The sequence below is a fragment of the Danio rerio genome, chromosome 24, assembly GCF_052040795.2.
Source record: "Danio rerio strain M-AB ecotype USA chromosome 24, GRCz13ab, whole genome shotgun sequence".
Lineage (NCBI taxonomy): Eukaryota > Metazoa > Chordata > Actinopteri > Cypriniformes > Danionidae > Danio > Danio rerio.
The window spans coordinates 21,009,951-21,034,467 of record NC_141044.1 but is presented as its reverse complement, the minus strand read 5'-3'; the positions used below and the strand labels follow the sequence as shown (position 1 = coordinate 21,034,467).

The window sequence follows — 24,517 nt, the reverse complement described above, 5'->3', positions numbered from 1 at the left end:
ACATTTACACAAATGACATCTTATAAAATTGCTATACTTTGTTTGGTAAAGTAACTTTAACAAATGAATTTATTACAAAGTGCATAATAACTAATAAACAAAATTAAATATAGTGAACATGCAAAAATACCTAAAAGCTTTAAATAGAAATACAATTAGGCTAAAAGACAAGCCTTAAAATTAAACATTGAATAAAAATCTAAAGGTTCTCAATTGAAATATAACATATAGTCTATTTATTGCACCACTTTCTGTGCATTTTTTTCCCCTGTGACTAATCAATCAACAAAATGTTTGACCAGGCCTGTTCTGGTTGACAATCATTCAGTCAATTATTAGAGGCAGCCTTGGCTAAATATACAGTAAATTATTTGTACCCCTGCTAATAAATAAATATAAATAAATAAGCAAATTGACCATATACACGGGTAAAAAAGTCAGTAGCAAATCAAAGATTTATTGTTCTTATAATGAAATCCCCATATTTTTTGTTGCACTTTATAATACAGAAATTTCCTTAAGACTTTTAATGAAGGGTTATTCTCAAATCCAGTAAACATTCACAATGGCTACTGTTAACTGGAGAAATCATTCATTCATTTTCTTGTCAGCTTAGTCCTTTTATTAATCTGGGGTCGCCACAGTGAAATAAACTGCCAATATATCCAGCATATGTTTTAAACACCGGATGCTCTTTCAGCTGCAACCCATTACTGGGAAACACCCATACACTTTCATATACACACATACACCAGGGAAAATTTTATATACCCAATTACCTATACCGCATGTCTTTGTGGGGGAAACCGGAGCACCCAGAAGAACCCCACACGAACACAGGAAGAAGGTGCAAACTCCACACAGAAGCACCAACTGACCCAGCCAGAGCTCCAATCAGCGGCCATCTTGCTGTGGGGCGATTATGCTACCCACTGCGCCACCATGCTGCCTAACTGGATTACTGGTTATTATTGAATATTAGAGTAAGTTTCTTTTAGAAGCTAATGAAGGAAGCCAAAGTAGACAATGGCAAGGAAGCCTCAGTCAGGTGACAGAAATCACCTCGGAAGAAACCAGGCTCATATTTCAGGAGAATCCAATGCTCCATGTCCTAAATGAACAAACACAGTGTGATATTGATTGGGATACATCACAACATTAGAAGGAAAGGAAGAAATGTAGTCTGTCGAGCAAGTTGATACATAGAGTTGCCATTTAGCCAGTATTAAATGACTGGCTTTCCATTGGCTCTAAGCAAAAAAAAAAAAAAAAAAAAAAAAAAACATACAGTGTTCTGTTTCTACAAGCGTGAGAAGTTATTAATAAACCCCTGTGTGCTCTTTTCATTGTTTTTTTTTCCTACGTATCTGCTGTACATTTTGTGTGCAAGCCATGTACGCCTCAAACGTGGGCATATTAATGGCATCCACTGACACTTATTCTATTGTTCGTTAATAGTTTGGTATCTCTAATTTGCATGTTAAAAATAAACAGAATAAAAATAATCCCATGACATTATCTATCCAATTATTCTAATTTATTTTCGCATTGTAAATAATTAAGCTATTCCGAGCTTCTTTAATCAGTCTGTGTAAAATGCATGTAAATGGGACTTCAACTGTATCTCCAGTGTTTCCTCTACACTGGGTTTTATTTTTATACACTCTAGAAAAATCGCTGAGCTAGAAACAACCCAATATGCAACCCAGTGGTGCTTCATATTGGACAGAACACATGCTGGGTTTAAGTAGTCCAGCAAGTTGGGTTACACGTTTTAACCCAGCAGGCTGGATTGCACAGTTTAACCCAATGTCAACTCATATTGGCTAAAGGCTAAACAGGAATTTACATTATAAACGGTTCCTTTTAACATTTTAAGGGGACACAAATCACAAGTTTCTGCTTTCATGAAAAGCTGATATATATATATATATATATATATATATATATATATATATATATATATATATATATATATATATATATATATATATGTGTGTGTGTGTGTGTGTGTGTGTGTGTGTGTGTGTGTGTGTGTGTGTGTGTGTGTGTGTGTGTGTGTGTGTATATGTTGTTTTAAATCAGCTCAGAAAATGTGTGTCAGAATAAATTATACACTTTCTTAAAACAATATGATAACTTTTTTGTTGCTATTTTTTATTTTACAGAGTTTAACTTAATATTTTTTATCAGTTTGATTGATTGAAGTTGAGATGACTAGATTTTTGACACACCGCGAGTTATTCTGCTGGAAGGAGACATCTCATGAAGTGGTCATAAAAGGATGGAGATTATGAGTAAAAAATACTTCAGTGGGATGTTGTGTTTGATGGTCCCATGGCAGTAAAAAAAAATGTTTTAGATGTTAGCATCAGAGTTGCTTCTATTAACTATTAAGATATCTATTTAACTAGTGTGCTCCTAAACCATAGCGGAATTCATGTTTAGAAGATATAAAACCGATATAAACATGTAAAGCTTGTAGTTTGACACTTCCGCCTAAATGGATCTATGGTTTTATTCACATCAACTCCATACTAATACCACAGTTTCTCATCAAACTCTCTCTCTAGTATCTGACATGCCCCCTTTAATATGCTTTTCATCTGATGCATTTGAACTCTCACTAGCAGAGCGGTGATACATCATTTTAAATCAGCTCAGAAAATTTGTGTCAGAATACATTATAAAATAATATAACAACTTTTTTTGTTACTATTTTTTGTTATACGAAGTTTAACTTAATATTTTTATCAGTTTGATTGATCAAAGTTGAGATGACTAGAGAAGTTGAGATGATTCTATAGCCAAACAAAAAAAGACATCAATATTTTTGACAGTTTATCTATACACACTCACACACAAAATTTTCTACATTGAATTTTAAAAGGGTTTGATTTTTAAACTGGCATGACACAAAAAGAAACCGGTGCTTATGTGATCATGTGAGCCAGTCTTTAGATATCAGTGTAAAATACTAACATCTTTCCTTTTGTAGATTGATTACAGAAATGCATAAAGATCCACTGCATACAGAATTTAATTCAATCACAAAAAGATTGAACAGGTGCCTTTCACTGTTATCATGTCACACATGCTGTGAGAAAACCAATTTTTACATAAAACAGGCTTTAAATACTTTGGGAAAAAGGCAGTTTTGGCAGGATGGAAGAGCAGCATGAATGAGAGAACCATGAGATAATGACCATGCTGACTATTAAAGCGATGTGCCTTCCTCGGGCAAGGTGAATCAGACTCATAACCCGCCAATAACATCCAGCAGTGTTTCCCACAGAAAGTCTGTTTTTAATATGCAGGCAACGAAAGTAAAATTGGTTTAAAAATAGCCTTCCTCGAGCACTCCTACATACTACGCTAAATAAACACAGATAATGAGCATAGTACCGACTTAAATGCAGCTAAACGTACTGTAGTAGCTCCTTTTTGTTTGTCTTGTATTTGCTGAAATATTCTGAATGAATGATTAATTAGATTTTAGTCATTCATGTGGTGAGCTTTGTGATATTTGCTCAGGCCAAAGGTATTTGTACAGGGGAAAATGTCACATGGACAAGTAAATCCATTTTGTGACATGCTTCCATTTCGCCTTCCTCTCTGGAATAGGCTGAAATTTGTTTTAGGATTGAACAATGATTTGCAGGTCTTACAGTAATGTGTCTTTACCCACGATCCTGATATACGATCCATGATTTCTGCAGTTTCAGCTTTCCAGATGTACCTCAGAGAATCAAAACCTGATTTTCCTCCTCTGAGCCAATCTTGGGAAGTCCTTTGTGGTGATCGCAAGTCAAACTGCCTTTCCTGTGCCAAAATTATAACCGTAAAAGCTTCCAAACTAATAATGCTACATCAAGTTCAATACAAGCATCTACAAAGAGAATTATAGTGCTGTGATTGCAGTGACGCATAGAATCTAATGGATAGGGACGCTTATGAAGGCATAGCCATAAATGACCGCAAAATCTTTAGTTCTTTGGCTTATTCAGTGATTTAACCTGCAAGTGTAGCTATAATAACTCACCAGTGAGTCATTTCCTCAGTCACTTTTTGACTTTTAGTAAATTAAAGACACATTCAGTTGATTTAAAACTGTGCTGTCAGCCTGTGCAGGCCATTTCTTTGTACCTTGTCATATAGTAACTATGGTTTGCATTGCCCACCTTGTCATTTAACTGACACTTTTATCCAAACATCCAGTACATTTATTACAGGGTCAATCGCCTTCATGTCCTCAGGTTAATAGCTTTGCTCAAGGACGCAGTGATTATGGCTCTTGGCAGGGTTCTGAACCTACAACCTTTTGGATCCCAGCCAAGATCTTTAACCACTAAGCGATAGCATCATTTGTACTATCATTTTCAACTACTTTTTACTTTTCTCTTGCTGTGCTTTATTCAGAGTGAACTACCGCACATGTTTTGTATAAAATAGTACTATTTGTGTCTTAAAGGGATAGTGCACCTTAAAATGACAATATACTCACCATTTACTGATCCTGAAGTTCTTCCAACCCTTTATGAGTTTGTTGAATATTGTTGATGTTAGAAACCTGTAACGACTGACTTCCATGATAGGATAAACAAATACTATGGAATTCGGTAGTTGCAGATTTCCAGCATTTTTCATGTTTCTTTTGTGTTCAACAAATTCAAACAGGTTTGTTGACAAGTGATGAATGAGTAAATTATGACAAAAATGTAGTTTTGGTTGCATTATCCCTTTAAAGATTTTTACGTTTCCAAATATTACCATATTATCAAAGTAATATCAATGTAAACATGATTATTATAATTTGGATTCTGAATTACACCAATTTCAGCTGTTTCACAACATTGCCTGCACCTATTAAAAGATTTTTTTCATTCAATGGATTATAATTTCATATCAAAAACTCAGTTCAGTTCATAGATGACTTTCCCTGCAGCAAATCTGCATGTTTTTAACATTAAGTCCTCAAGAGAAACTGTAATGCTTTATTTTCTTAAATAATTAATTGTGTTTTCCATCTGTCAGGTACTGGCATGCATTCTAGCAACATACTAATTCATGCAAAATCATGGAAACAACATGCTAATTTATGCTTAAAAACAACTCTGAATATAATATATTAAAATGAGAGATCATATAGACATTATTAGTCATACTATCTATCAAATAACATGTACACTAGGATATTAAAACAACAGAATGCATATTAAAAAAAAAATTAAGTCCACTGACTTGTATTTTCATGGCTGAAACTCTGAAAATGGCTAGATGTTCATCTTCACTGCAGGTCTGCATGTTTCATCACTGAGTCGTCAAGAGAAAATGTAATGTGTTATTTTCTTAAATCATTAATTGTGTGTTTTCCACCTGTCACTGTAACGCCATGCAGATGACAGTAATTACGCTGGTTTGACACTATAGAGTCAGCTGTAATTGGGTGCGTCTGGTATTCACCAACAGGTTGAGAAAGCACACGTGACAGTGTACGGTTGAATGTTTTAGCATGCATTACCATGTTGTGCGAACATTTCTAATATAAACTAGCCTGCTGCTAGCATGATTTAGCATGTTGCAAAAATATCCTCAACATGAATATGCATGTTTTAGTATACATTAGCATGATGCTAACATAGATTAGTATGCTGCTTAAATATCTGGGGCATGATTTAGCATGTTACTAGTTTAAAGTAGCATATAACGTAGAGCAGTGGTCACCAACCTTGTTCCTGGAGAGCTACCTTCCTGCAGATTTTATTTGCAACCCTGACCAAACACAGGGTTGGGACTGAATTCTGCAGAAAGGTAGCTCCCCAGGAACAGGGTTGGTGACCCCTGACGTAGAGTAATTATATACATTATAGTCTCATATGTGTGAGTTATTAGTATGACAAATATTATAGATAGAATATATTTGAGACATTAATTGTAACAGTAGGATACTGGACAACAGAGTTAAGGATCTACACACAGTAAATTAATAGGAGTAGTCAGGCAGGCAATGGTCAAACGGGTAGTAGAGAGGAACATAAAGGTAATCCAAGATTGTAGTCAAAAACAGGCGAATGGTCAGTACAGGTGGAAAGAAATCAATAATAGAAAAACAAGGCAAGGTTCAAAAGACTAGATGGGATAAATGCTTTGTGATGCTACAGTTTAACAGTGAACATGACTCAACATGTGTGTGAAAATGTGAGGTGTATAAATAGTCCAAGTAATGAGTCAACCATAAGCTTCAGCTGTGTGCGTCAGTGTCTTAATGATTGTCAGCCGTGGCAGAAGTAATGAGTGTAAAGACTTCTGGGAGTCGTAGTTCATATCAGTGGGACATGTGTAGTTCCGCAGCGATCTACACAGGCTAGATTGTTGGTGATCGTAAGATTAATAGTCATACTATCAAAATCCAAACAACATGTGCAGTATGGTATTTAAACAAACACTGAATTGACTTCATTGACTCCATTGACTTCTATATTCACACACAACTGTTGTCTATGACTAGATGTTCGTCTTCACTCTCTGAAGCAAATTAGCATGTTTTAGCTTTGACTTCTCAGGAGAAACTGTAATGTTTTATTTTCTTAAATCATTAATTGCCTGTTTTCCATCTGTCACCATAATGCCATGCAGATGACAGTAATTATGCTGGTTTGACACTATGATGTCAACTGTAATTGGATGCTTCTGGTATCCACCAACAGGTTGAGAAAGCACACATGACAGAGTGTACTGTTTTTCACACGTCCTTTGGGTACTAGAGAAAACGAGCATAATAAAAGACGCAGTTCTCAGTTTGGACAGCCATCTGTTTGAAGGCATTTCTGGTCAAAAGAATGATTTGACTTGGGATTTGGAGACAAACGGCTAAATATTGCTTGAACGTTGAGTGAGATGTCAGATGTCTGCACCCTCCTCACATATGAACTAGTTCTCTCTCCGTCCAGGGTTTCTGATTGAGTGCACGGCTGAAAGCAAATATAATCGGATGTGTTTTCGTATTGAATGCACCAAACTGCTGCTATCAGTCACTCTGGCTAAGGCTCTGCTGGGACAGTTTGTGTCTGGAAGCTGTCTTTGCATATGCCATATCATTTCGTGCCATTCATCATTGGCATACTTGTCCAGATTGGCATATCCTGTTGTCTGAGATGAAACTAGCAAAAATAGGATGAAATCTGATACGGTGGACGTTTTTGTAGTACTTGTAGTACATCTTGAGTTGGCGTCAATGCTTGGTTAATGTGCGTTATAAACTGTCAGTCATTGCTTTGTGAGTTTATAACCATAAGATGCCTATGTAAACACCAATTTACACATGAATAAAGGAGACTATGGGCTCTATTTGAAGGGTCTAGGTACAAAGTCTAAAGCAAATGGCACAAAAGCATTAAGAGCATGCCTGGATACAGTTTTGCTATTTTAAGGATGGGAAAATATTATCTGTACTTTGGCGTTGGTCTAACAGGCTTGTGCTTATTCTCTTAATGAGTTATGAGTGTGTTTTAAGCATAATGTGCATTAAACCAATCAGAGTCTCATCTCACATTCCCTTTAATAGTCAATTGTGTTACGCATTTACTATTTACATGGTAAACTTTGTAGGTGGAAAAAACTGAGAGCTTCACTAGCGAGAAAACAGTTAAACAGATCATCTGCAGCCTAAGGATAAAGAATGATCCTCCTCTATTCAGCCTCTTTACTTTACTTTACTCCTTTACTTTCATGGATAAGGAAACTGTGTTGTACGGACTCCAATGAAGACATCCATCAGCCTACATATTTAATGATATAATTTTGTTTGTTAATCGCAAAGATTTGTTTCAAAACTATTTCTAAATTCAGTTCAAGTTTCCAGCAAACGAATAAATGAACAATAATAACCAAGTGTGGAGTTATATCCAAACACACCATCTAAATCAATGCCCCATATGGCAATACATACGTCTTCAAAACCTGACTGGTGGACAAATCTAAACTTTTTTTATTAAAACAAATATAGATATGCATTTAATAAATAATACCAAAAATAATACCCTTATACAAAAGCCAGTTGTCATTAATAAACTGAAAATAGCCCCCCGACATTAAGGCATGGAGGCCGTGGTTTTTATATTTATGTAGAAAATAATATTTTTTGTTACATTTTAATCCTTAATAAAAAAATAATAATAAACAAATAAACTGGTCAATGACGCAGTCTATTTCAGTTCCTTAAAATAGCAATGTGCCAACAATGCACCTTAACATGCCTCCTTTTCAGACCAACATGCCCATGAGTCCATGATGTGTCACAAATTGATTCGCTATTTAAAAAACATGGTGCAAAATGTGAAATTTAGGGTTACGCTGGTCTGAAAATAGCAACAAATCACGCCAAACACCTCTTGTGCCTTATTACGCAAGGTGTATAATAGGGTCCTGCTGTGTGACTGTGTGTGCGTGCGTGCATTTGTGTGTTGTGTGCATGTTGTGTGTGTTCATATTTGTGATATATGATGAAAAATCTGTTTAACTTTTTTGCAAAAAGGGGAAAGTAAAAAATGACATGACATAATTGACAGGTATATTAGGTATAATGTATATCATTACTCTTGAGTAAAGCTACACTGTGGAACAGATGGCTGTGATTTTAACTTTATTTTTATGCTACAGTAAAATCTTGTAACCTGTAACAGTAAGCTTCCCTAATACAGTGTAAACAGTGAATAACTGTAAATGGACTTTTTCAGATTTTTTTTTAAAGTACTATAATTATTTTTACTAGTCCACATCATGTGCAGCACAGGTGGTGCAGTGGGTAGCACAATCGCCTCACAGCAAGAAGGTTGCTGGTTCAAGCCCGGCTGGATCAGTTGGCATTTCTGTCTGGAGTTTGTATGTTCTCCTCGGCTTTATATGGGTTTCCACCAAGTGCTCTGGTTGGATCCAATTTTGATAAATAATGTTTATTGCATTACTCTAGTTTCATGTGTGTTACCATAATGTTGTTGATTAGCCTTGCTTGAGGAAAACATATTATTATGAGTTGTTTGTAGTGAGCATTGACTTTCTCATCATGCTTCTGGTTGTGTTTTAGTCTGTGTAACAATGGCACAGTTTGTAGATTGATAAGTGTAGTACTTCAAAGCATTGCTGCATTAACACTATAAATTAATGAAATACAGAAGTTTCTTCGCACGGTGGCTCAGTGGTTAGCACTGTCACCTCAATACAAGAAGGTTGCTGATTTGAGTCCCGTCTGGACAAGTTAGTGTTTCTGTGTGGAGTTTGCATGTTCTCCTCATGTTTGTGTGGGTTTCCTTCAAGTGCTCTGGTTTCCCCCACAGTCCAAAGACATAAATTGTAAACTACATTGGCTGTAGTGAGTGTGTGTGTGAAAATACTGTTTAAATGTTGCATTTATATTTTATTTTAATTTAGTTTCTTGTAAAACTCAACTTTAAACAAAATAAATGAAACATTTCTGTCGTTTGGTTTAAATAATAGCATAATGCTACACTGTGCTTGTTGCCATTTACCTTTAACACTTCATAACAGTGCTCGCAGTGAATGTAATCATTATTTATAGAGACGTGCTTTTGAATATGCCAAGCCTTGTTTTTTATAATTTGATGGTGTGTTGGGCATGTGTCACCCACTGCTTTTATCACTCTTTTTCTTTTCCTTATGAAACTGATAAACCAATCATCTCTTAATATGTAAACACATCAAGCCACATATCTTGAATTCTCTTGAGCATAATGACTAATTCACTGCTATTTCTCTCCACACCTACTGGGAAAGTGCACTTGTCTTGGCATTTTAGCCTTGTAACCGCGAAGCCCTCAGACCTGAATAATGACCAGCGGGAGCACAGCCTCCATCCTCCAAACGCTTTGACTCTTTAATATAGCAGTGTTAATAGAGCCTGCAGTCAGAAAAGGTCTTCCATCATGTGCATCTCAGCTCAGTAAACATTTGGCTTCTCTCATTTCTTCCTGCATCTTGTGGCAAGGGTGCTTTTAGTCTCCTAAAATAAATAGATTTGAAATTGAAGTGCTGCTTCACTGCTTTGTGTTGGGTTATTTCATGTGATCATAATGTTTCTTTCTCTTCCTCTCTCTCTGTGTTTTTCTTCTGCAGAAAAATGTGATGAAGCTCTGGTCACACAACTACTCCACAATGCCTTCACAAGCTCTTCTGTGTTCGCTAGTAGCTATGTTCCAGGATACGCCAAACTTAACAAAAGAGGAGGTACTGTAAATGCTTTTTATAATACAGGGGTGCCCAAACTTTAGCTTATGAAGAGCCAAAAATCAAACTTGATTGAGGGTGGTGGGCTAAAGTTAAATATACCATTAAAGCTGCAATGGTAATTTCCTAATGTATTAATATTTTAAAACAAACAGAAACATTAATTCCTTTATGTCGCATTAATAATAATATATTTTTTAAACATTTTATAATGAACTTCTTACAATAAAAACATTAACACATTTATAACACAATGGTGTTCAGGGATGAGTACACAAGTCAAACATATCATTTCAGTTGGCTTTTTTTATCTTAACAATTACAGTTTTTCATGATTGCTAACATACTAAAAGTTAACGTTTCCCACAGTTAGCAAAACCGTACACTCAAGGAGCAAAACACAAGGCTAAATCTGCACATCTGTAGGCACATTGTCAGCTTCACACTTTTTGCAAAACATTACACACATTGATAAGCAAATCACTAAACACACTTGGATGCTTTTGACACAGAACTTTTTCATAATAGAATTTCCTTGCAATTTCAAAGCAAAGGCCTTCAAATGAACACACACATGAACCATGGATTAAACACAGCCATCAGGTGTGCACACACACTGCTGCAAAACTGTAGACACACCAATCAGCTGGAACCACAATAAAAAAGCAATAGGTATAAACTATTAGTCTTCAATAAACATGCTTACAGTAGTATAGCTACAAATAGTGGTGTTCAATAAATATGTTTTACAGGAGCTATAAATATTAATTTTCAATAAATAAGCCAATGTTGCAGTATGGAAGAGGAAGCACGAAAGTAAGGAAGATTGGTAAACAAGAGACAGGTGATGGAATGTGTTTTTTACATTGAAATGTATACATCACCAGAAAGCTGAATAAATACACTTTACATTTGTTGCATGGTTTGTTAGGATAGGGCAATATTTAGCTATCAGTCTATCTCTGTTTGGTGAATACAGTATGTTCATGTACTTTATAGCAATACCTCTCAAACCCTGATTACATCAGTATTATTCAATTAAAAATGATACAAGTGTTTAAGATTGATTACAGCAGTGTGTAAATGAAGCAAACAGATTTATATTGAATGAAGCGTGTATGTTCTCTACGACAGTGTTTCTCAACTGGTGGGTCGCGACCCAAAAGTGGGTCGCGGGAACATTTTCAGTGGGTCGCGGAGTGTGTGATCAAAAAAACAACAAAAGTTTAATATTTAACTTATTTTGCTTATATAGGACTTTTATTTTGAAATGCGCATGCGACAACCATACCATTAGGGTATATGCTGAAGTATGCTAATGGGACATTTAATTTGCTTTCGGCGAACTGTATGCAATGCAAAAACCGGCGTGTATAAGGTCTGTTTTCTTTAAAAATCTCCACTGGCTGAGTGATATCCGATATAAAGTGGTCTCAGATTGTACAAGAAGCACTGCATTAAATTACATTTTCCCCCGCCATGTCTTTATAAAATGAGTATTTATTTTACACCAGTATATTCAATGGAGCTTTTGTGCTAGCCTGCTGATTCTGACGGGCGCGTGCGAGTAAACCGCTTTTTGTCTCGTTTTACGCTTGAGCAACTAAATGAATGCCAAAGTTTATTTAACTGAATGTATTTTAATAACATTACAACATTGATGCTGTAAAAGGAACCGTATAAAATGGAAAAAAAAGTTCACAACAGGTCACCGGAAGTTTATCAGTATGGGAAAAAAAACACTAGCTCGGCATTTACCCAGTTGACGTGAAATTCCAGCGCAAGTACGACCCTGAATATGTAAAATGTGGATTTACATATTTTGACGACAAAAAAGGCTTAAAACCTCAGTGTTTCATATGTAGTGAGGTGCTTTCACAAGAGAGCATGAAACCTAAATTAAAACAACATTTAGAAACCAAACATCCGAGTTGTGAAGTTTTGGATGAAGTGTTTCATTTTGCGAAAGTTCTTATGTGTTCTGCTGTTTGTGTGTGTGGATATGTAAATTGTGTGTAGTGTTTGACAAAATTAGACAATGTATCAATGAATTTCAAAATTGTGCTTGGCTTTAATATGACATATTTGACTGTAGGCCTACATACAAAACTTTTCACAGAGCTCAGTTAAATGTTCTTTGATTAGTAATCAATAAACTGCTAAATCCAAAATGAATAATAAAATGCAGGTTGTAATTTAATATAGTTTAAATAAATGCATTCAATACAATTTAATAGCCTATACAGGCTCAATAAATATAACATATTTTTAATTAAATAAATAGCCTTTTTTTTTTTTTTTTTTTTTTAAATGGCCGAGTCCATGTTTACTCCATGGAATTAAACAGAAATTAGATAAATAAGTATTTTTCGTGTATTTGAAGAAGCAGTCTATTAAATTAAAAAATATATATATTTTTTTTTAATAAAAAATAAAACCTTTAAAACCTTAAAAACTTAAGTAGGCTAATAACAATGTATATAAATAAAAGACAAATATCTTTTTTTGTGAAAGCAAGAGAGAATATTGTGGGAGTGCTGTTTTAAAGTTCACTGTCTCAAATGACTAACAGTTGTGCATTACCACTACACATTTTATTCGTCGTTGACAAAAGATTGACAAAATTACTAATGAGCATGCACTGCTCAAGTCAGATTCTGATTGGTCTGCGAAGTCGAATACACCTCAAACAAGCATGATACAAGACTCAAAGAAACAGAATGACAAGATTATAAAAGGGGAAATAAGAAACACAAGACTAAACAGACGTGACACCTGTTTTTTCTCGTTCACATTTTCTATTTCAATAGCTCAAAAAACACTTCTGGGCTGTTGTGTGTTTGTTTTTTTATTTTATTTTATTGCAAACAATATATTACTTCAATATAAACCTCAATTTCACAGGTGCTCAGATGTAATATAGTTTTGTGTCAGTCCAATAAACATCCATGCAGTATACGACACCACAGAGTCATTACTTCAATAACTCCAGCCGGGAGTTATTGCGTGAATTACTGAATTACAGTGGCTCATCCCATTATGCCTAACTGCGCTTTCGGAAAACACTATGTGCTTAAGACTAATTGAGCGAAAACCTACAACAGATGTGACAACGTTATGATTTATATCAGTGATGTGTGCGCAATTCACATATTTATTATTTCACACATTTTTTGGTGTTGTTGTTTTGTTTCTCATCATTCAATGAAAATGTTGTTTAATTAAAATGGAAGTTTTTGTGTCCTTGTAGGACATCTCTAAAGTTTAGACTGGCATCTGTTACAAAACAAGGGCTATATTGTTGTTGTTGTGAGGGAGAAAATTGAAAGAATTGAACCTTCTGCTAATTGTGCGTCAGAAGCTTTAGTTTTGCTTGTGTTTTTGTGGCGTTAGGCTCCCAGGGGAGAGTAAATTCAGATCCAAATGGATGTTTTATATATGAGGCTCTCTGTGGGAGTCTGTAGAGGCAGTGGGACTGATTTTAAAGGCTTTAAATTGCATGTTATTTCCAAGCTCAATGAGTCACTGGGCTCTATTATGTATACAAAATACTGTAATATTAATTGGCACTGTAACTATGCCTGATATTACACATTTTTTATAAAAGCACTTAGGCACAGTGTGACATCCATACAAATTATTCTACCTTATTCTACCTTGAGGAGACACACAGTACTGCCTGTGCTTTAATAAATCGCTGTTCTTTGTAGGAGAGGTATTACAATGTTGAGGTGTTTTATGAGGACATGCTCTGTGTCCTCGTTAATTAAAACTGTGAAATCATATTTATGCAGGTTTTTTCACCTTCAGAATTTGCCATATTGGGTTTAGGAGTGGGTAATATAGAGTAAGTATATAATAAGTAGAGTATACAGTATGTTTACAATATAAAATACATTATGCATATATTCTATTCCATCAAACAGTGCTTGCATATTCCTGGCACTTTACCTTATGGAATATCAGATCACTGAAATATGAGCACTCTTTTAAACAGTAGCTCCGGTAGACATGTTATTCTATCCATGAAATGCACTCTATAATTACTGCCATATATTGATCTGGCAATCAGATTATGTTTGTTTTGTTTTAATTGTGACATATATTGGTTTTAGAATTATTTTAGTCTTGTTATTGTTAACTACAAGTATTAAATTGAATTTATTTAATTTATTTTTAATATAAATTAGCATTTTACATTAAATAAAGCTGAAATTAAATGTTTTATATGATAAATAAATACTAATGTTTTTTTTATTATATTAATTAAACAAAGAATCATCATACACATTGGTTGATATTTAATATTTAACAATTACATTTACACTCCCCAGTCACTTTATTGAGTACACCTGTCTAAATGCTTGTTAACGCAAATTTCTAATCACCCAATCACATGGCAGCAGCTCAGTGTATTTCAGCATATAAATATGGTCAAGACGATCTGCTGCAGTTCAAACTAAACATCAGAATGGGGAAGAAAGGTGGTTTAAGTAACTTTGAATGTGGCTTGGTTGTTGGTGCCAGACAGGTTTTCTGTATATTTCAGAAACTGCTGAAACCATCTCAGGGTTTACAGAGAATGGTCAGAAAAAGAGAAAATATCCAGTGATGTGTATTTATGTGGCTGCAAATGCCTTGGTTATGCCAGAGAAGAATGGCTAGACTGGTTTGAGCTGATAGAAAGGCAACAGTAACTCAAATAACCATTTGTTACAACCAAGGAATGCAGAAGAGCATCTCTGAACACACAACATGACTAAACTTGTGGCAGATGGGCTACAGCAGCAGAAGAACACACCGGGTGCCACTCATGTCAGCTAAGAACAGGAAACTGAGACTACAATCCGCACAGGCTCACCAAAATTTGACAATAGAAGATTGGAAAAATGTTGACTTGTCTGATGAGTCTCAATTTCTGCTGTGACATTCGGATGTTGGGGTCAGAATTTGGTGTCAACATGAAAGCATGGATCCATCCTGCCTTCAATGGTTTAGGCAGATGGTAGTGTAATGTTGTGGGGAATGTTTTTCGTATTACCTCAGAGTGGTTTCTTGAACATGACAATAAGTTCACTGTACTCAAATGGCCTCCACAGTCACCGCAGTTATGAAGACAAAAAGGGGTCCAACCTGGTACTAGTAAGGTGTACCTAATAAAGTGTCCAGTAAGTGTATTTCTCCTTGCTCTTTGAGTGAGCTTTTTCACATCTTAAAGTACATCTGTTGTAATGCTGTGATAATAAAGTCACTAGCAACATTTAAATGATTCTGCTGATGTTAGAGCTGTTAGTGTGATTTTTTTTAAATAAAATAATTGTTATAAATGTATTTTAAATACTTATTTATAATTTTTAAATACTTATACTTAAAATATTATTATTTTTATTTAATTTACACACAAATTGATTAAATTAGCCAAATAATTCATATAACACATTCCTCAAATTATCTATTTTTCTGCTTTACACAAGACATGCATGCACACACACACACACATGCACGTGAACACACAAACAAGCAAATAAAATAAAATCAGCTTGAAGGGTAAATAAATAAAATATAAGGAATGATATTTATGAATTATTAAAGAGCTGTATGACATGTTATGATTAACAATAGAACACATTTTGATAACCAACTACTAGAAGCTACGCAATATTAGCGAATGATTACTAAAGTGGCAGATTTAAAAGCTCAGATAACATAAAAGTACAGACGATTGGCAGGTGGCAGTGCTAAAAGCAGCTTCTAGGTGTATGTAAGCCTGGCATTTTCATTCAGCCACCTTTCCCAGTGAAGGCCAGTGGGGTTTGTGTGAATAAGCAGTGGGAGATGCCCTCTGGCTCTGCCTCCATCAGTAGTCAACACAGTGAAGCAGGGTTTCCTGATACTCTGAAAGCTGCACAGTGGCGTCCAGTGAACATGTTCTCCAAAACGCCAGATCTGCACACACGGGGCTTCATATCACTGACATGACAGCTTTGTGCACCATAGCCATTCATCCGTATCGACTGTAGTGCACTTTAGAGGCAACCGTTTGAGTAATTTTTGAAGAGACAACAGATCTGACTTGAGTTTTAATAAGATCTATTTATTTCATTTATCAGTAGTTTATAAGTCAACAATTTGCTTTTACTGAAACAAATAATAAAAGAATTGTTCAGAAATATGTAAGCTGTAAAAGCTGTTGCAGTATAACATTCAATACCATATAAATGCATATAAAACTGAATAGTTGATAGATATTGATTATACATGTCATTCTAATGCCCGTTCATTAACCCATCCCTCTGTAGACATCTTTTTATCTTCTACAGAAGGGGTCACCAATCTCATTCCTCGAGGTCCGGTGCCCTGCAGGGTTTAGCTCCAACTTGCCTCAACACAACTGCCTGGGTGTTTCAAGTATACCCAGTAAGACCTTGATTAGCTTATTCAGGGGTGTTTGATTAGGGTTGGAGTTGAAATCTGCAGGACGCCGGACCTCCAAGAACAAGTTTGGTGATCCGTGTTTTACAGTATCTATTCATTACAATTCAAAAGTCTTATCCACAAAAAAACTCCAGGGTATTTCCTTTTACAAACACGAATATCATTTATCCAAGAAAAGAGACAAAAAAAAAAAAAAAAAAAAAACTGATGTGATACCAGCAACCCTAGCCACAACATAATGCATTCTATGCAATACCCATAAGAGTTTCTTGCCAATATGTGGAAATGTCTATTTGATGTGATCGCCACCTTTATCTGTACATTATCATTTATATCCATGACTCACAGGTTAATCTAGTTAATAAAGTAATGTTACAACTTATGTTGTCTTGACCTTTGTTGGGGAAAGTTACTTTAGAATGTAATGAATTGCTATACTATAGTTACTTCTCAAAAAAAAAAACCAACTAGTTGCATTAACTAGTTACTTTTGATGTTAAGTAATGCGTTGTGTTACTTTTTTGAATACACACTGTATTGCACAGACAGGTAAAATACAAGAAAACACAACAGAGAACAACATATTGTCTGCATTTTTTTTTTTTAAGCCTAACTAGAACTATCCAATGTTACCTACTCACACCCACCCATATATATATAATTCTACAGCAGAATGAACCACTAACTTATCCAGCACATTTTTACACAGCAGATGCCTTTCCAGCCACAAACCATCTCTGGGAAACATTCACACACACACACACACACGCACGCACGCACGCACGCACGCACGCACGCACGCACGCACGCACGCACGCACGCACGCACGCACGCACACACACACACACACACACACACACACACACACACACACTACAGACAACTTAGCCTACCCAATTCACCTGTACCACATGTCGTTGGACTGTGGGGGAAACCCATGCGAACGCAGGGAGAACATGCAAACTCCACACAGAAACGGCAACTGAGCCGAGGTTCAAACCAGCAACCCAGCGCCCTTCTTGTTGTGAGGCGACAGCACTACCTACTGCACCACTGCTTCGCTCATATATATGGAGGAGTCGGATACTTCCAATGAAGCAAAATGCGTATTCTAGTTATCAATGAAGCAAATGCAGTAGCATCAGACATTATGTTATTTTGAAGTTACTTTTGCGTTACTTTTTCTGACCTGGCTGAGGCTTGATCTCTTTCAGAACTGGCAGTTTTTTTGTTTGTTTTTTCTTCAATGTGACTACGCTAATTTTTATTCAGCAATTTCTACTTAAAAAGCAAATTTACTAAACTGAAAAGTAACTCGCATTACATTTTTTAAAAAGTAACTCAAATATTATTACAATTTTTAAAAGTAATTCTTCATTTTATTCTTTATTTAGAAAAGTAATATTATTATGTAACTTGTGTTACTTGTAATGCATTACCCCCAACACTGGTCTTGACTCCCACATAGATTTAGCTATGTAGTCACAGATGATGTTGCAGTATCAGTCAACAATTCAGAAGCTTTACCCTGTAATGTAAATGCACTTAAAAAGTGATTAGTTGACTTTACTTAAGAAAAGACAAAACTTCTTGCCTCATAATTATTAAGTTAACAAATTGTGTGGAAAATTATAAATGTTTAGTCATGGGGTGGAACGATGACTCAGTGGTTAGCACTGTTGCCTCACAGTAAGAAGGTTGTTAGTTTGAGTCTATGCTGGGCCAGTTGGCATTTCTATGTAAAGTAATGGCTCATTTCCACTGACTGGTACAGTACGGTACGGTTAGGGTCTGTACGGGTCACCTTTATCAGGCTTGCGTTTCTACTAGCAAGGGTACCCTTTTGGGTGTGGTGTATGACTAAGTTTCAGTCGATGTCATGCTCGCTCGAGAAAATGTCTACAATAAAGCTGCACAGGTCGCTCACATATCATATGAAAAGCACTTCTCACAAAACAGATGCTTTAAACACATAAATACTTGTGTATAAATGTTTATTACTAACTTTTCTATAACCATGAGTTGATTATAACTGCAGATCAATGACAGCGCGAAATAGCCTACTGTAATGTCTGTAATTATTTTAAATAAATAAATAAATAAATAAATAAACATATATGAACACATACAGACCCTTACAGTCCTCGAAATGTTACCAGCTACAGGAAAAGTACAAACAGCATACATTTCGTCCTTAATTAGGTTCAAAACAACACAAAGTATAGCCCACAGTCAATGAAAACCTCTCATCTGTGTCTGTAATCTTCAGCAGCACATGAAGCCTCTGTTAAAGAGTCATTCCATCATTCCCAGTTCATATTAGTCCAAAAGGTGATGATAAAACTTAAAACAAGGCAGTTTGTTCACATTTGCTGAATAAATAACGTGCTCCTTGGCTTTCCATTTTTCTCGCGCTCCACTCTTGCGTTTGTCCTTTTCTTTCTGAATATGTCATTCTCGCGTTTGTCAGCTTCTCACAGGATCGGGTTTCCAAAGCTTGTCAATAATCAAGCACACGTTATTATAATCAGCTCAAGAAGTTAGTTATTTCAGAAATAGATGCATGGCGAGCGCAAGTAATCTCTAGCTGTGTATTTCAAACATGGCGGGTCCTTTGTTTACATTCTGGCTTGTTGCGTAAGCGAATGACGTATCTCTGTAAACCAATAGCGTTCAGCTGCGTGTCTAGCTCCGCCTTTTGGTACCCTTTCTTGTGTTTGGGACCCTTTCAAAAGGGTGCTGAAAAAGTGGTACGGTACGGTTTGGTTTGGTACGCCTTTTGATAGTTGGAAACGATCATAAAAGCGTACCAAACTGAACCGTACAGTACCGTACCACTCAGTGGAAACGGGCCATAAAAGTTCTCTTCATGTTTGTGTGGGTTTCCTGTGCTCCCTCCACAGTCCAAAGACATGCGGTATATAGTAGGGGAATTGAATAAACTAAAGTGGCCTTGAATGAGTGTGTGTGTAAACGCTAGAGTGTATAGGTGTTTTCCAGTACTGGAAGGGCATCCGCTGCTTTAAACATATGCTGTAAGTTAGTGGTTAATTCTGCTGTGGTGGCTTCTGAAATAGAGAGCTGAAGGAACATGAATAAAGTTAAGTTAATAGATTTAATGACTTAATTTAAGTAAAATCAACTTGTTGCACTTAGAGGGTCATGAACCCATCCCGGATTTTACCATTTCCAGATGTGAAAAGCTCTCAGGTGAAAAATGTTCATTACAAATGTATTTTTGTTGCGTGTTAGCAGATCACTGTAATCCACACACTGTGGATTCACACGCTAGCTGTCATTGTATGGAAATGGAAACAAAACCTTTGTTTCAGCACATTTATAAACGCAAAACTGACCCATGTCTCCCAACAATTCTTCTACTACTTGTTTTAGTTACAGTTGGAAACACAACGTGGCATCTTTTTGAATGCTGTAACAGGTTAAAGGAGTCTTTAAAGCTATATAATGCATGTTAAAGAAATTGCATCTCATTCACAATAGAGTGCGCTGATTGGTTCAAGCCAAGTCTTTCTCATAAAACTCAATGACGTCACTTGAGAACAAATTTGCTCTAAACAAAGCAAAAGCAACCAATTTTCACTTTTTTTTTTTGTGAAATATATGTGTCCTAATAGTGTTTTTAGCAACATGGGACAAATATTTATGACTGAAAACATCTCAAAAAATGTGTTTTGGTGTTTTATGACCTTTTAAGGCTACTGTTTTACTCACTTTTGAAAAGTAAAGTAACTAATTGCTATTTACAGCATATCTCTACCTACAGTATCTACCAGAGAATACCCAATTATTTTTGTCCACTGTGATTCTTCTATTTTAACCTAATATTGGGTTCACATAAACTAGGAATGTAAGCATTCACGCGAGTAAATTATATATATTATGTTAATGCAAACCATAATATAAATAAATTTCCTTTAAGTCAATTTCTACTTCCGCACAAGTACCAAAACATCAACTTAAGTGGAAAACTCGAAGGTGAAAAATATCCCATAAACTAGAGTGAGTGATGCAATGCACATGTTCTCTTTACATTTTGTGCAAACCCACAATTTAATTGGCTTTCCCCTTTATCCTGTTGGAATTTACAGAGGTGTGTGTCTTTTCCCCCAATATCATCATAGCTTAGAATCTTATTACTGTGGGAAAGTCATAGCGCATGATGCATGTTAATGACATCTTATCAGAGCTGAAGAGAGGCTATTCTTGTCAGTCGTGTCAGTCTTACCAAGAATCCCCATGCAGATATGCAGTTGTCATCGATCTTGCACAATGTTATTTAATCATTATGACTGTGAATAATATGCTGAAGACTGAACCCCATCCTGTTGATGGAGTGTGACATTTCTATATATGATAGACTGTGGAATTTCCTCTTTTTAACTCAATTTTATGAATAGCAATGGCACTGGGGAGCCTCTAATGAAATCCACATTCAGAGAGAACATGTTCCACTCAAATCACATTGTCTTTTTTTCTCTCTTCAAGTATAATTAGCTTTAGGACAATCACTGTGACCATTTCCAAAGTCACTGAACTGGAGGTCTATGAAAAGTTGGTTTTGACAGCATGTTGGCATCAGAAGTGCCTGGTTGTGCCAGGGTGCAGGTTATTGTCGGACCCTGGATGATGATGTCACAGAGGAAGTCTCATTAGCTATAGTTAGATGAGCAGCATCATGAAGGACTTTTGAAGGCAATGCCCATATGCCAGCATCCAGCATTCTGTCTCCACCAATGATGTGCTATTGAGCCCTACTAATGTATTTTAAAGATTTTCAGGATGAAAATAGAACAGAGACGGCACAAAATCAATAGACAGCAGGACCAGCATTCATCTGCTTAGATGGGCGACAGTTGATAGTGATATCCTCTTGTTATCTATCTATCTATCCATCTATCCATCCATCCATCCATCCATCCATCCATCCATCCATCCGTAGACATCCTTCCATCATCATTCTATGTTTCTTCGATGTTTATTCTATAGTATCTATCTATCTATCTATCTATCTATCTATCTATCTATCTATCTATCTGTCTGTCTGTCTGTCTGTCCGTCCGTCCGTCCGTCCGTCCGTCCGTCCGTCCGTCCGTCCGTCCGTCCGTCCGTCCGTCCGTCCGTCCGTCCGTCCGTCCGTCCGTAGACATCATTCCATCATCATTCTATATTTCTTTGATGTTTGTTCTTTAGTGTGTATTGTTCTATCTATCTATCTATCTATCTATCTATCTATCTATCTATCTATCTATCTATCTATCTATCTATCTATCTATCTATCTATCTATCTATCTATCTATCTATCTATCTATCTATCTATCTATCTATCTATCTATCTATCTATCTATCTATCTATCTATCTATATCTTACCTGTACTTTGAATCTGTCTAGAAATGTGAAAGCATAGCAAATAAAAACACAATAGCCTTGAGGTGTGTTCACTGAATTATTTAACATACAGATAAAACATTTCTCAGTATAAAAAGTCAAAAAGCGAGTCAGAACTTTAAAAAAAGAAGATAAGATGTTCTCAAAGTGATATCAAAGTATGCAAGTTTAAAAAGTTCAAACAGTATATAGAAACAATGATGCACTCAAGTAGGATGTCACTTCCTAAAAAAGTCAAACCTATTTGTTCAGTAGAACTCGGGCTGATGTAGTTTTGATTGATGGCTGTAATAAATCATCTTATATTCTAAGTGCATTAGGACAACTCAGGCCTTGAATTTGCATTGCCTTTGTGTTTTATAAAGCATAAAAATGTCCCTTTAAATGACCCCATTTTTCCCTCCTCAAGAACTGATCGCTTGTTCATGCTGTGCATTAGACCCTTTTTCGAAGCATAGTGGTTTAATATACATTTATGTCTCAGCTCACGCAACATCTTTCACTCAGTCTCCTAAAGACCTTGACACTGTATGAAACACATCCATCACTTCACATTTTTTCATACGGATTTACATCAGCAAATGGCCTGTTGAAGGTCAGCTGTAATAATGCCACTCTGGTATATAAGATGCACAGAGCCATTTCGCGGCCCTACCCACGGCATCACCACGAATGCAGACATCAGATTTGAGACTTGCTTAGGCGTCCTCTGCTCTCATTCAGCAGGAAGGGCATCTATTTAGCAGCAGTTCATCTGTGAGATGAATCCGAGGGAAAGGTCAAATCCCGCTTCATCAGAAACCTGTTTGGCCCTCACAGCTGGAGATGGGAAGGGACAGACGGCTGTCCTGGCTGCTGTGTGGGAAACAAAATAGACTGTTGGAAACTAATGAGAGGGAGAGGTGGGAAGACGGAGGTGAATGACAGAGGGGAAGGAAGGTTCAGTCCCCCAGCGTTCAGTCATGTACCCCAAGCTCAGCTGAATACAAATGTGCCCATGCATGAGATTGAGCGACTAATATAAGGAATGTGAGCAGTGATCCATGTCCTTTATTTCCCTTTCCTTTTCTTTCCAGCTCGTTCTACTTACATTCGTACAAATTTAAAATTAGTTTCCTTGGTGAATTCCGTCTTTTGTCTCAGTTTTTTTATACACATTATGACTGGTAAGAAAATGCTAAATCATACTAGCAGCATATTAAATCATAATGAAAACAGGCTAATTGTTTTCAATAGTTGAAAGTATTACACTGCACTGTAAAGTATTAATCTGCACTGATTGGTTTGATGACAGCCTGTTGTGATTGGTTGACAGCGTTCAGCACGAGACAGAGTGAAATGCCCACCATGGCTTATCTTGAAGTAATCAGAGTGCATAGTGTGTGTGTGAGCGTACCAGCCAACACTCCTGTTTTTCCCAGGAGTCTTCCGTATTTCAGACCCATTTTATATATATATACTGTATATATACTGTATAAATACTGTATATATACATATATATATATATATATATATATATATATATATATATATATATATATATATATATATATATATATATATATATATATATATATATATATATATATATTATATTATTAGCCCCCCTGTTACCCTGTTATTTTTTTCCCCCATTTTCTGTTTAACAGAGAGACGATTTTTTTCAGCACATTTCTAAACATAATAGTTTAATATCTCGTTTTTAATAACTGATAATTTTCTACTAGATAATTAGTATGGTTTAGTAAATAATTTTCTAGGACATAATTTTCTACTAGATATTTTTTAAGACACTTCTATTCAGCTTAAAGTGACATTTAAAGGCTTAACTTAATTAGGGTAACCAGGCAGGTTAGGGTAATTAGGCAAATTACTGTATATTGATGGTTTGTTCTGTAGACTATTGAAAAAAATATAAAGCTTGAAGGGGCTAATCAATTTGTTTTTAAAATGGTGTTTAAAAAATTAAAACTGCTTTTATTCTAGCCAACATAAAACAAATAAGACTTTCTATAGACGAAAAAATATTATCAGACATACTATAAAAATTTCCTTGCTCTGCTAAACATAATTTGGGAAATAATAAAAATTTTAAAAAAATCAAAGGGGGGCTAATAATGTTGACTTCAACTGCATATATGTTTGTGTGTGTGTGTATATATATATATATATATATATATATATATATATATATATATATATATATATATATATATATATATATATGTATGTATATGTGTGTGGTGTGTGTGTGTGTGTGTGTGTGTGTGTGTGTGTGTGTGTGTGTGTGTGTGTGTGTGTGTGTGTTTATGTGTGTGCGCGTGCGTGTGTGTGCGTGTGTGCGTGCGTGTATGTGTGTATTTTATTTAATTTAAAAGTCTACAGTCTAAGAAACTCTTTTCAAAAGAATCATCCTGACTCCAGTTTAATGACTGG

The 24,517-nt window shown here is 35.7% G+C and overlaps 1 protein-coding gene across 4 annotated transcripts in view; it reads left to right on the top strand.

Moving 5' to 3' along the window:
- The window catches only part of cntnap2a (contactin associated protein 2a), a 743,992-nt gene that overhangs the window by 237,608 nt on the left and 481,867 nt on the right, over window positions 1-24,517 (top strand). For all 4 annotated transcript variants that reach the window (XR_015524505.2, XR_015524506.1, XM_087308738.1 and 1 more), the window contains 1 exon segment: window positions 10,129-10,239. Coding sequence is in view for 2 of the 4 variants with exons in the window: in XM_087308738.1 (XP_087164864.1) it covers window positions 10,129-10,239 (111 nt within the window). In the remaining 2 variants the exon portion in view is untranslated.